Source organism: Oryza sativa, chromosome 2 (genome assembly GCF_034140825.1).
Source record: "Oryza sativa Japonica Group chromosome 2, ASM3414082v1".
NCBI lineage: Eukaryota > Viridiplantae > Streptophyta > Magnoliopsida > Poales > Poaceae > Oryza > Oryza sativa.
The window spans coordinates 5,865,155-5,879,955 of NC_089036.1; the positions used below are offsets into that span (position 1 = coordinate 5,865,155).

The 14,801-nt window shown below is 43.7% G+C and overlaps 1 protein-coding gene across 1 annotated transcript; it reads right to left on the reverse strand.

Moving 5' to 3' along the window:
* Window positions 1–8,251: 8,251 nt before the first annotated feature.
* LOC9268939 (cytochrome P450 734A2-like) lies at window positions 8,252–11,378 on the reverse strand. The gene is made up of 5 exons (NM_001424275.1): window positions 10,789–11,378; window positions 10,268–10,491; window positions 9,909–10,159; window positions 9,405–9,822; window positions 8,252–9,277 (listed from the first exon to the last, which is right to left on the reverse strand). The coding sequence occupies exons 1-5, from the start codon at window positions 11,108–11,110 to the stop codon at window positions 8,819–8,821; spliced, it is 1,674 nt and encodes a 557-aa protein (NP_001411204.1). The 5' UTR covers window positions 11,111–11,378; the 3' UTR covers window positions 8,252–8,818.
* Window positions 11,379–14,801: the final 3,423 nt, after the last annotated feature.

The window sequence follows — 14,801 nt, forward strand, 5'->3', positions numbered from 1 at the left end:
AACCTAGTTAAGCAAAGTTAGTTACTCTAGCTATCTGACTGTCGTTTTCATGCTACTGTCTATCTTATGATAATTTTTTAGATAATACTATGCAAATACAGTGTTGCTACTTTAAAATCTTTTGTGGCAACAACAAATCCTCCACGCATTGGAAATCTGAACACACACAAAACCTAGTTAAACAAAGTTAGTTAATCTAGCTATTTGACTGTTGTCATGCTACTGCCTGTCTTATGATTATGTTTTAGATAATACTATGCGAATACAGTATTGCTACTTATCTTTTGTATGCATTGAAAATCTGAACACACATACACAAGAAACTAGTTAAGCAAAGTTAGTCAAGCTATATATCTGACTGTTCTCCATGCTGCTACTGTCTGTCTTTATGATCATCTTTTAGATAATACTATGCAAATACAGTATTGCTACTTATCTTTTGTAGCAACAACAATTCCATGCAATGGAAATCGGAACACAAACAAGTAATCTAGTTAATTAAGCAAAGTTAGTTACTCTATCATCTACTATCTGTTTTCCATGACACTGTCTGTCTTATGATCATTTGTAATATATATATACTTTATAGTACTACTGAAATAAGGTGCAATCAGCCAAGCAGAGGATGCTTAGGTTAACGGGCCGGATTAGCTGTCAGTAAGTAATCCGGTCTTCGATGATCGCCTTCTCGTTCTCTGAACAAGTAAACAACTCAAAATTAACCATCTCTTTCCTTTCCTCTAAAGAAGAGCAAGTGTGGATGTTGTGTGACACAAAGCCAGATGCATGCTACTATATGCTATTATAGCATGGATCCTTCTCATTCCATAGGATTGCAGCAAATGTTAATTAGTTTTGTCTTAATTAATCGCAGCTAGGGGTACTGTAATTAAGGTGGCCATTTGCCGCTCTTTCCGGGACAGACTGGCTCAAATCAAGGGCAGGCAGCTGCAGCTCAAAGCAGCAGTCCAAAACCAGCATCCTCTACCTCTCTACTCTAGTCTCTAGAGAGAGATTGTGTAGGTAGCCATGGAAGCAAGTAAACAAATTACTCAGTGGCAAAATTGACTAACAAATTAAGTAATTAACGGTGATGGATCAGAGGCAGCAAACGTGGAGCTAGGGGGATTTACATGGGAGATTGCACCATCAGTGGAGTGTACTAGTACTAGTAGTAGAGATCATATTGTATATAATCACCAAGATCATAATTAAATAATTAGTTAGTTAATTAATCAAGTGGTTAGCATGGCTAGCTAGCTAGCTGCTCTCATGTGGCCTATTAATTGGACTCACCTCGGATGTCTCTCAAGCTGAGCTGGAAACCATGAGCAAGCAAAGCAAAGCTAAGCTTAAGCTGCCTTGCACTTGCAGTACTCTCTTGCAGTAGTTGCAGTGCAGTGCCCAAGTTCATGTCATGCCCTCTTGGCGCCATGTGCCAAGGACACTTTCATATATTCCAATGGCGGCCGCCGCCGTATCACCACCGGGATCCATCGGAACAGCTGTGCCGTCGGTTAGCCGGACGATCATGGTAGCCGTTGGGACTTGGGATTACAGGAATTTTACATGAATCAGTTCATTTTGGTCGGGATAATAAAAAGATATTGTTAGTCGTCGTGTTTAGGTAGACGTGTACTTGAACACGACGACGATTATCATTTTCGATAATGAACTAAATTGATATTAAACATTTGTGGAGATGATCATTCGTATTATTATGATATTAGCATTTGGGAATGCAAGAATTTTTGTTAGGATAATAAAGAGAAATTGATAGTCGTCGTGTTTGGCTGAAAAGTATCATTTTCAATAATGATTAATGAAGGATGTAAATCGATGATTTTTTTAAAAAAAAATTGTGGAGATGATCATTCGCGTGATCACTCTCACAATCTCTCTCGAGTAGAAAAGCTAGCTAAGTAAGGCCAAGTACTCATTAATTGTGACCTATTTGGTTTTTAGCGATTCTTCTGAACTCCAAAGGCTGTTCATTAATTGTTCAGATCAGCAAATCCATGAACTATGCAATGATTAGCAGCACGCGAGCGAGCGATCGATCGAGCCTCGAGCTGGCCGTCACACAAATTCTAATAGTACCACAACAATTAATCTAGGAGGAGGACTGGAGGAGACGCCATGGATGTTGTTCTTGGGATGCCAACCCGTTACGTTCTTGGGATCTCGATCGATCGATCGGTTTTAATCTCCTCGATTGCAGAGGAGCAGAAAGAACTAATGTATTCTCAAGATGTCGCTGCGATTCTTGTTCTTGTTTATTTACTGCTGTCACGATTACAGTTTCCAGGAAGCGATGGATCAACGCGAAACCGAAGCAGTTGTGCAAGTTCATCTTGTTCTTGAGACGTACTGCTACTCTCGATCGCTGAACTGGGAAGCTTCCGAGCTGCCATCTCGTGGGCATTCGATCGACCTGTCGCGAGCTAGCAAATTAAAGCATACTCGCATGCAGATTATAGTTTTTTTTTTGTGAGAATTCCAAGGTTTTAATCGAGTGCAGAAGATGGCAACTTGTTGGGGTTTCTCTTGGGAGATGGTGCACATCTGGGACAGCTGTGAGCTCAAAGAAGAAGAATTATTATAATTTATAAACCAGTTTCTGAAAGTACAGTAGTAGTACTAACTAAGAATAAGATCACTTGATCAACACACACACACTGAAAGTCTGAATATGTTGTGGCGAAGGACAGTTCTTGCAGTACTCATCTGCAGATAATTAACCTTGTTAGCCATGATGATTTCAGTTTGTTTATGCGTTGACTTAGCCTGTCAATAAATAGTGCTGTTTTCAGTTGTCACTGAGGAGCTTGGGACCATAATATCTGAATTTTTATCTCTCTCTCTCTGAGTCCCACTGATGAATGAGGAGATTTTGCACTCATTTTATATAAAAAGCTGGCTTCTCTTGTCGTTTATCTCGTGCAATCACAGATAGCAAGATCATTTTCAGTAAGATCAGTAGTGTATATATATATATATATAATGATAATTCCTTGTGCTAATTTCTGAAGTATCCATGCAAGGTTGTTGATTAATCTAGTAAATCAAATAGAGTAAAGCTAAATCATTTCCCTGCCGACACTGTAGAGTGCACTGTTCCTACTTCTGAATATTTTCATTTCTGTCTTTTGATGCATTTCCTGCTCCATGCATTCTTGTGATTAGGAACTTCATAAGTGGAGAATGAAAGTTTAAGTTGGGGGGTCAACCTCCAATATTTGTCGGTTAATTACGCGCTCCTTGAATACCACAATTGCTGTTGCATGCTAATCATTCCAAGAGTTGACCTAACGATCGATCGAATCCCGGTTTTCAATGCCATGGGCTGGTTTTCTGAGTGATTCAGAATCTTTCTTCCATGGCTTGATCATGCTCATGCCAGTTAAGAGTGTCTGGTGTGCTGACTAAGCATGCCAATCCCTGCAGGCATTTTTGCTAGGGCATCATTTCAAGTGCCACCTGGCACTTGTCCTTCATTACTGCATTATAACTTTGTTATTAGGAAGATGATTGCATTGGAAGTTAGAACTGAAATGTAAGACAACCAACTTCTTAATTGCACATGTTGCCATGCCCATATGTTACTACTACTTAAAAAAATCTTTTGGAGTCAAATGCTGCTTGCTTCCATGATACTTTGAGGTTGCCAATGCAATCTGAGAAGCCAGAAGGAAGCTGAGACTTGTGTAGTAGTAGTACCCTCTGAATTTACTGACATACAACGCGTCGAAATGGAAATTTTTTTCAATGCACAATTTGCAATACCATTTTTTTTTCATCGTACGGCGCGTGGATTGGATATTATTATAAACTCTGCTGCAGATGATAGGTGTCATTCTGTTTGCTGAATTATGCAGCACAAGTTGGACACCTCTGGTGTCACTTGATGCATGCAAATTGGGTGAGTCACACAGGTGAGGCAGAGGTTCTGTATATATATATATATTCATAGGAGTTTGTCTGGTGATTATTTTACTTGTGAATCATTCATGCCTTGCTTGTACTATGTCATCCCTTAGGAGTGCATTGGCATTGTGCAAATGCAATTATATATATTTATATATCTTGCAAACATTTATAACTGGGATACTGGTGAGCTGCTGCTGAATTGGAATCATGGAATATTAGCATCATCCCCAACTATATTCTGATCTGCCACAGTTGAACTTTGGGGGTGATAGATAGGCATGAGATGTGCCCCCCAAATATAGAATTGCAGATGGGTTGTGATGGTGTAGGGGCTTGAAGGGACATGAGAATCAGAGTGAGCAATATACTAGTGAACACCCTTTAATTTTGTGTGGTGAGTGGTGAGTAGGACAAAATGCCTAGCTAGTGCCTGCTTGTGAGGCACCAAAGTGAGCTCCTGCTTCCTACCAGCCATCCCTTCCCTGCCATGAAGGGCTATATTTCTGAATCTGATAGCACCATTCCATCCATCTCATCTCCTATCTGAAAACTGTGATCAATAATGCACCCTGTACTGTTCCTTCTCATAACCCCAGTTGTTTTTTTTTCTTCACACTGCAAAAAATGCAATGATGTAGCATATCATGCTTTTGTTTGTCATTAGTAGGGGCTGTTCCCTAAAGCAAGGGAATTGGCTATGCATACATGACAACAAAATCTGCACACTTTCAGGTTATTGTCTGTGACAACAGATCATGCAACTTCATTTTGTACACTAGGCTAGATTGCTCCCCCCTCACATCTTTTCAGGTCACATTTTGCTAACAAAAGGGCACGCTTTGGCTGTCGAAAATGACATCGATTCTTACATACTACTCGTGTCTATTGAATAATTAGAGTGGGAGAGGATGTACTGAGTAATTGTAATTGGATAATTATGTTGAGGCTCAACGGGCCGGTAGACGTAGAGTATAAGAGATAAGAAAGGTGAACTAGAGATAAAGATGACTATGAAACGAATCACTTGTATCCTAATATCTCTTTAACTGCCATATACTCTAACAGTGTCGGCCGAGGGCAGCTGCCATGAACAAAGGGAAGTGCAAAGGATAAAAAAAAAAATCCTTCTGAAACATTGGAGACAAGATTGCACATCTTGAGAGGCTGATCCCTAGCAATAATGCCATGAGCCATTGAGAAGCACATGGCTCCCTCCCTATATATTTTATCAGAGGCCAGGTAGCAGTAACTGCAGAGCAAGTAACCAGGTATCCACCTCTCCTCTCCCACATGCCTTTCAAGGGGACCAGAATTTACACACATGACACAACCAAGCCAGACCACTCTGAATTGCACCAAATTATTGGAGATCTCCCAAAGATCAATGAGTTGTGGGGGGTCAGAACTCAGAAGGGGACCCCCCCAATCTCATCTCATCCTCCTTTCCTCCTCCCTGCAGAAGGTTTGCAGCCAAATGGCAATGCCAAGCAAGAACACACACACAAGAAAATGAGAGGAAAATGTCAATCAAGATGTGCAGCAGCAGCAGCAAGCAATAGCAGCAAACTGAATTGGCATTGTCACCCACAGTGGGCTAAGCTAGCTGTGCTTCAGGATCACCTGGTGAGAAAATGCAACACAACACAATGCAATGCAATCAAGTGTGGTGGCCATTTCTTGATGAGAGGAGGGGCTTTTCTGCTCTGTTCATCAATGATTGATGGCTTCCATTGGACCAGTGATTTGGAATGCCAGGAAAGAGGTGTACTTTTATTTTTTTGCCCGGTGTACTATATAATAGGGCCTTTTGGCTTTGGGGGGCTGCCTGCATGCTGGCAAATATGGGCACCCCTATCTTGGGACCGTCCGTCTTTTAGCAACCTATCCAACGCAAACATCGCCATCCACACTGCTCTCTACCTACACAATGTCCCTCCCTCCTACCCAAGATAATTACTGCCTTATTTTGTTTAGCATGACCACTTTATTTTAAGAAAAATCTGAAAGTTTGTGAATTGAGATGTTATTATACGATGGTCTCTATACTGTAAAAATTGTCATTGAACCTTTAGCAAGGATCATGGTACGTTAGTTTAAACTTATCTGAAATGGGTATGTTTATTTGAGATGGTACCGGAAGTGGTCGCATTCTCTAGCGCAAAACTTGATATCTCTAGGCACCAAAATCTTTAGTGCACTACTGTAAATTTCTGATCCAAAATAATGAAAATGTAATTTTTTTTAGACTTGTAACATTTTTTTACCCAAGAAGTTTTCATTTGTGATGTCATACAAACTTTGCTGTCAGTAGTTTTTTTTTAGGAAAATATATTTATGCCATTGCTCAATAAATAATTCAGAGAGATAGAAAAGGTGCAGCACATGTATAAAAAACATGCCACTTCATTTAAGTGGTTGGACCAGTAAACAACCACACACACACATTTCATTATCACGATATGGTCCAACATAAATCAAATCAACCCTCTGGTAGTAGTACATGGATGTTTTGCCGTTGAATTGCTGGTCGAAAAGCTCATCAACCTCTTGGAAATTCTGTGTTCGATGAGTTCTCACTCCTCAGGATTCATTGGGCAAAAATTACTTCTTCTTAGCGTGCAAAAGAATTCGAGTTCGACATTGACCTCTCTTGTTATTTTCTTCTTCTTTCTCAACCACTCCTGCATCATGTATTTTGGACATTACTAGTAGCTTACAAATTCCGTCGTTATAACCCAGCAAGTAAAGCCTGGTTCCTGGCGTTGAAGCGTGTAAGTATATCGTGTGCATACGAAACCACTTTGCCTTGTCAACAAGAATATTTTCTTTTGACCAGAGTCGACATCAAGAAGTCATACCTCTAGAAGTAATAAAATGACAAACGTCTCGAACGAAGTCAAAACGGCATTGCCAGATCATATCTACGTCTCTATCAACTACGATCAAACTCAGCTTAGCAAGTCTAGCAAAGGATAACATCAAAACCACTCCACAACAAACCCATTTTTCCCCCACCCGGCAACCAATCGTACGCCGTTTGTATGATCAAACATACCACACTTCAAGGTCTAAGTTCAAAATCTTCATAGAAGCAAATTTCAGACTGGATTGTTTGAGGAGCTAAGTTCCTAATTTAAAAATAACGCATATATTCGTTTGGATGTAGAGGCCGAATAAAAAAATACTCAAAAAAAAATCAAACATACCATCCATCATCTACTTTCCGAACAAACGATCTACGCCGCACAATTCATCTACTCTGCAAACGATCTACCCCGCGCAATCATAAGTACCATCATCCTCCTATTGCTACGCACATCGTAAATTCACGCACATGGTAGATCTCCTCTCTCTCTCTCTCTCTATTTCTCTCCATGATCTTCTCCTCGAGATGCAGGGGGGGGGGGGGGCATCACGCAGGCGCTGTCCGTTTTCGCGCAACTGTTTGGAATGCTCCTTGAGGCAGTGGCAGCTAGCTCCAAAGGACAGGCAGGCAGGCAGGCAAACACCAGCGATCCATCGATCCGTCGTCTCTCTTCCCCACCCCCCCACCTGCTCTCGCCGTCGCCATTGCCGGCCACACCGACCCCACACCTCGGATTTTGGCTGCTCCCTGGCCTCCTCGTCCCACACGCCCTAGCTCATCCCCCCCCCCCTGCCTTCGGATTATTATCAGTGCCGGCCATTGCTAGCTGCTCGATCAGTCACTCACTCACTGGGTCACTGCCATTGCCATGCATATGCATCCAAGCCTCAGCTGGTTGATTTAATTGATCTTGTTTTTCTATTTTTGATTTCTTTCATGTGATGGAATTTTTACCTGTGGCTGGATCCTGGATGGATAGTGGCTAAGTAGCACGTGATCAGAAACTCTGGGGTTTTGTTGTTCCTGAGCACTGTAGCATTTTCAGGTTGGCACCAGAAAAATGCAAGTTGGTATGCTTGTGTATATAGTTGCCACGGTGTTCGCGAAAACCTTTTTTTTTCTTTTCTGTAAGTGTTTTGGGATGGAGTGAAATCTTTTTTCATAATATGTATTTGTAACTATCTAACCACAAGTTTTTAAATCATATTTCATGGCCCTTTTTGAAACTGAACCTTTTGGTCACGTCAATAACCACTGAATGGCATACTGCCACACGATGACGGATGCCGTGGCCAAAACCTTACCACTCAACTGGGTTCAAATTATACGCTCAACTTAAATAATACCACCCTTCTCTAGTGAATGTTTTTTTTTCTTTTAAACAAGAGCCCAAATGGTTGTTAAAAAAGAAAACAAGATACTGGGGCAGAGCACATCCAACTGACAGTCGCTTATAAACTTTGTCGAAATGATGAATCTTGTAATTAAGTTGTTGTAGGCCAGGTATGCCTGCACAAATTGGATCACCGAAAACAGAGCTTTGGTTTGTTAATTAGGCAGTTCTTGTATATTAAGCAGGATCACCGACCACAGACACAAAGAAACCGGCAAAAGAAGAGGAATGCCGTGTGGAAGGTAGACAAAAAAACCACACTAAACTCTTTTTTCTTTCCTTCTCCAAATATTTTTTTTCCCTGAATTTTCTTCTTCTCGTATAGAAGACATGGAATAAAACCTCTATACAATTACATACACCAGAAGCCATAGGCAAGGCAACAAAAGAAGGGGCAGAGAGTGGGCCCCACGTTGCTGTGTGTCATCAAATCTTAAAAAAGGCTGGTCTGATCCGGTCTGTTAAGGAGGGTATTCTTGGCAACCTGGGTGGGGCGCCAAGGCACAGTCTAGGACAAAAAGTTAGTGCTTCTTGGCTTTTTGTGTCACTTGGCATGGGCTATACACAGGAGGGGGAGGTGATGGTGGAGAGGGGGGCATTTGGGTCAATTTGGACAATGGAAGAGGGGGCTAGGGGCCCGTCGAATCGGGTGGATGTGATGAGAGCGGGCGGAAGATCAATGGCGCTCCGTATTGCGGGTATAGGAGCATCAGCACTGTCGGGGCATGTACGTAGTTCGGGGATGTCCTGATCTCGAACCGCTGGAGGAGGATGGCCATCGTGAGCTTGGCCTCGAGGCGCGCCAGGTTCTGGCCTACGCACATCCGAGAGCCTAGCCCGAACGGTATGAACGCCAGCGGGTGCTTCGCCGCCTTGGACGCGCCGTTGGCGAACCTTGCCGGGTTGAACTGAGACGCGTCCGGACCCCAGTATCTCGTGTCGTGGTGGATGGCCATGATCGGGACGAGCAGCTCCATGTCCCGCGGGATCATGCACCCGTCCGAGAGCTGGACGTCGACCTTGGCTCGGCGGATGGTGGCGACCGCCGGCGGGTACAGCCGGAGCGTCTCGTTCATGATCATGCCAAGCTGTCACATGACAAGGAATGAACGTATGTTAGCTTGTCAAATGACGAGAATGCCCTTATGCAAGGCAAAATTCGGAGGAGAAAAAAAAGGCATTGAATTTGGAATCGAGGAGGTGGTGGTGGCCTACCGTTTTGAGCTTGGGGAGGTGCTCCTTGGAGGGGAGCTCGCCGGCGCCGCAGACGTCGAACACCTCGCGGCGAGCTCGCTCCTGCCAATCCGGGTGCATGGCGAGGAGCACAGTGGCCCACGTCAGGAGGTTGGTCGTCGTCTGCTTCCCGGCGAAGAAGAAGGTCTTGCATTCCTCCAGCATGTCCTCCACGGGGATCGCCGCCGCCGGGGAGTTCTTCTCGCCGCCGGCGTTGCCGCGGGTGGCGGCGGCGGCGCCGGCATTGATCATCAGGCCGAGCAGGTCGCGGAAGCTGCCGTCGTCGGCCTTCTCGCCTTGCTCGGCCTCGTCGCTCCGCCGGCCAATGAGCCGCATCAGGCTCCGCCGTATCTCCCTGTCCAGCCGCCATGACAGCCGGTTCTTCTTGGTCGGCAAGAACCTGCGAGAACGCGTGGTTTTCTTGGTCAATTCGGGGTCGGATTGGTTGGAGATGGGATGGATCAATGGCGGCGGCGAGTGACGTACCGGTAGCCCGGGACGAGCACCTTGCGGAAGGCCTCGGAGGCGAACGCCATGAGCTGTCCCTGCATGGCGAACACGACGCGGCCGTCGTCGTAGCTGCGGCCGAACGTGGCGCGCGTGATGGCCTCCTCCGTCACCGCCTGGAACCACTCCGCCACGTCCACCTCCACCTCGCCGCTCCCCCCGGCCTCCGCCATCGCGCCCCACTTCGCCGCCAGCGCCGCCACCGACTTGCCGACGTGCGGTATCAACCGCTGCAGCAGCAACAACAAACACAACATGAAACTCATCCACGAGCCCGCCCGCGCGCGCACGCCATGGACGAACACGAAGAAGCAGAGGAGGTAGGAGGTAACACGTACGTTGAGGTTGTCCGGGTAGAAGGCGTCGGTGAGGACGCGGCGGTGGAGCGCCCACTTGTCGCCGTGGAGGCTGACGAGCCCGTCGCCCTCGAGCTGGCGCACGACGGGGTGCGCCTCGTAGCGGTCGAACGCGTCGGCGCGCGTCAGGAAGATCTCCCGGATCAGCTCCGGCTCCGCCACCGTCAACCTCGGCGTCGGCCCGAACCAAATCAAGAACCTATGCCCTGCAACACACACCCACACCATCAATCCAAGGCCCAAGCTCGAACACTTCCATCATCAATGGCGGCGCCAAGAAAGAGAGAGAAAGAAAGCCATAACCCGAGCTGAGCTGACAACTAAGAGACAAAAGCTGTGAGCTCTGGCCACAAGCAGACACAACACAGAGGGAGCAGGGCGAGGAGGGAACAGATCGAGCAGCAGATGCAACCAAAAATCCATCCACTGCGACGCCACCACATGTCCACAGAGCGCGCCGCGCGCGCACATGGCGGCGGCGGAGGCGGGAGCGAAGAACTCACCGTAGATCTTGCGCCAGTAGTGGTAGAAGGCGAGGACGCGGGGGAGCGCGTTGTGGGAGGTGGGCGGCGACATGGGCTTGGACGACGCCTCCGCCATGAGCGCCACCATCTCCCTCACGGAGCCGAGCAAGAACCGGTACGGCGGCCCCCGCACCCCCTGCGCCGCGAAGTGCGCCTCCAGCCGCCGCGGCCGCCACCACAGCGCGTCCGCCATCCTCGCCGCCACGTGCATCGTCACCCACACCGCCGCCGCCGCCGCCACCGCCGCCACCCTCCACGTCGCCCACCCCCACCCCGCGCCACCGCCGCCATCCTCCTCCATCCTCCTCCTCCCCCCCTGTTTCTTGAAACAGAGCTCACACCACCGAGCAGAGCACCACCAATGAGACGCGCTTCGTCGCGAGGTGAGGTGAGCTTGGGTGGGGTGTGGCAATGGCGGGTCGTGGGAGGAGAGGGGTTATATAGTGGGAGGAGGAGGAGAGGCCGGCGGCGATGGGGCCGGGAGGGAGGAGAGAGAGAGTAGAGAGAGAAAGTATAGAGAGAGAGAGTTTAGAGAGAGAGGGATTTGGTTGCGAAGGGTCAACGAGGGTTGGGGTTTGGCACTTTCTTGCTTAATTGACCACACCATGTTTGGGAGATGGATTTATGGAAGGTGAAGACGTGTTTGGTGACGATTTCACTTCACTTTTTTGTTTTTCGAATAAGAGGTTTCACTTCACCTTTTTGTTTTTTTTTCAAGTTTGTTAAATATTGGCAAACTTTTTGGAAAAGGAATTCTTGGTTCGTGAGAACCAATTCGCCTCCTCATGTTTAGTGTTTTGTTTTCTTTTTGCATGTGATCTTTGGAAAAAGGGCGCACACACGCTTTGGTTTTGGAAAAATTTACGCGCGTCTTCTATGTGATCGGCAGTAAAAGAAACTAACATATTACTCCTTTTATATCTCATGATATAAGACGTGATCAAAATTAGCACGATCTCTAAAACTAATCTTTAATTTATAATTTTTCATATACTATAAGCTTTGTAGCAATAAAATTACAACCATATGAAAGTAAATTTATATATTAATCCAATGATATATTTTTTAGCAAGTAAAATTTATTTCATATTATAATAAGTGTTGGTCAAATATGTTAAAATATGTTAATGGTTTAATCTTAAAATGCGTGCTTGTCTTTTATTATGGGATGATGTTTTGCATTTTCGTAATGGAAGTATATGACCTACAAATCAATTTGCCACTAAATAAGTTCATATTGATGTTCAGAAATGACTAAGTGTTAATATTAACATGTATCTGCATGACTTCTTAGTCATATACATACATATATATATATATATATATATATATATATAATTATATCTAATACATTTTTACTTTTTTCCATTTATTAATTTAATAGATCATAAATAAAATACGAGGATGCCCTTGTTGATTGGAGCCGTGATTTATTTTTCTTGACTAAGTAATTGAAATATTTGGAATAAGTAAAGAGATAATTTTAATCGATAAGTCTTATTTTGGTTTCATCATTATTTAATAATTCTTAAATTTATAATCAATAAAGACCAATATGAACACTCATCTCTAATTTTTATTTTCAATATTTATTACATTATTTTAATAATTTTTAATTTGAATTTGATAGTTACCAAGTTGCACAAGCCTTTCTAATCCAAAAAAGTTATAATTCAATCCCCATCTACATGGATGGAAAAGAGCACACCTATACTCTTTTTGTCAAAATTACCCGGTTTATCGTTGGCATACCGAGATGAATTATTTTACACGTCACTCTTAGAGGAAGTTTGATAGTATAGCTAACTATTAACTATTACTCCATCCGTCCTAAAATATAAGCAATTTTAGATATGAATCTGGACAACTGTGTGTCTAGATTCATAGCCAAAAGTTGCTATATTTTGGGACGGAAATAGTAGCTCATACTAAAGCTAACATGTATAATAGGTTAACTATATAGTTGGCTCTATTTTTTCTCTTCTTTCTCTTTTCTCTTGCTATGAATTTAATGTAAATGTATTGGATCAGGTGTATAGTTAGCTTTGGCACGAGAGCCAACACTTCTCATTCTTTTACTTTTCTTTTCCACATAAGCTTATAGTTGGCTTATAGTCCACTATTATCCTTGCTCTTAGAGGAAGCTTATACGAAGCACCAACATCTTCGATATATTAACTTGAATTTTGATTATAGCATGAAAAATGATCGGTCGACATACATATGGAATTATGGCATTGTCGTACGAAGCTCATAAGGTTTTTATGGGAAATATGCAAATCCAAGGCTGTCGATCCCTATTCAGTTTCTTAAAAAAAAACACACACACACACACACATTCAAAACATGAATTTGGCATATGGTTATATATAGGTATAAGACAGAAAAAGGAAATACTCTTTATCCGCAACAAAGTGGCTATTGGGCAGCTTGGCTTAAGCTCCACATGTGGCAAAACGAATTCATGGAAACCAGAAAATTAACTTTAGCTAGAATTTCAATGGGAACTTCAACATATTGCAAGCTAGGTTCAGCCCTACCCTTCATACAATTTTGGCTCCGTCCCTGTATTTTTTTTTTTGAAACTTAAGAACCATTTTATTTATTAATCAGAAGCTGAGTACATGCTGGATAGTACAGTTCGCAGAGAAGTATAGACAAACAATAAACCCAAGAAACTCAGTACACAATGTTTTTCTTCTCTATTTCTATTATAAATTATCATAACACAATATTATACTATATATTGATCAAAAGCCCAAAACTGATATATTAAAAACGTCACTTTCTCTCTCCATATAAACGTTACTACTACTACTCGTTACACAGGCAATTAGCAGCAGCACACAGCAGACAAAGGCACAATGGCCAATAGGAGCGGCGATGGTTGCATGATACGGCGTGATGATTGGCCAGATTCTTGGGAAGACGACCTCTCCTTTTTTTGGGTCCTCTAAACCTGGGAAAAGAGCGTCGCCTCAGCCTCACCTCCTTATTGGCCGCCTTTTCTCAAGCATTTTGTATGCCCTCCCGGTGACAGGCTACTGCTCCTGGATGGCTGTCTGATGGCGAACGGATGACCTCGATGTGCAGCCATTTGGTATACCCCATTTCGTGTGCGTTTTCTGGCGGCAATGTGCTTGTGTGGTGGTGATCTATTTCGTTTTCGTGTGTGCTTGTATGATTAGGGGTGAAAACGGTACTGAAAATTCCCGATCGGTCGAGCATCGTTTCCGTATCAGGGATACCATTTTCGTTTGTACCGTTTTTTTGGCTATTTATAAATTTTGTTTTTTTCTATTTTTTTCTGCATCATATTAATGTTGATATTGAGTAGTTTAAATGATAAAGATACTAGTTGATCTAACATCCTTTTTGACAAGATAACAGTAGCGGTAGCTAGCTAGCTAGCTTCATGTGATTGTGTAGGCGCGTGATCTCGACTGACCCTTGAACATGGGGCCATATGCTTCCGCCAGGGGCGGAGCTACATGTTCAAAGGAGGATACCAGAAACCCGGTCAAAAAATTTTTTTAGCTATAGTTTATCTATTTTCACCGTATTTACGTATACCTCTCTAGTGCAAACTTAAGCACCTATATCAGCTTAAATCTGGTCTAAAACAGAGTAAAGCAAGTATGTAGCATCCCTCTTCATTTCGTTCTTGCTCTGCCCCCGGCTTCCGTGGAGGGTAGAGATATAATCATTTTCATGTTATCTGAGAAACCGATGTCCTATAGTACATATTGTTTTTATCTCCTCTCCAGCATTAAATGACTAATTGGATCATACTGTACATGACAAAGTCATTCGTACTTATAGATAGGCTTTATTACGAATGCCACTGAATGAGCTTTCTCAAATTCCTATGTACAACAGGTTTGATCTAATTAATTCATGTACTCCCTCCATACTGATAAAGGGGAAGTCGTTTTGGACAGCGACACGGTTTCCAAAACACAACTTTGACTTCTTATTTATATAAAAATATT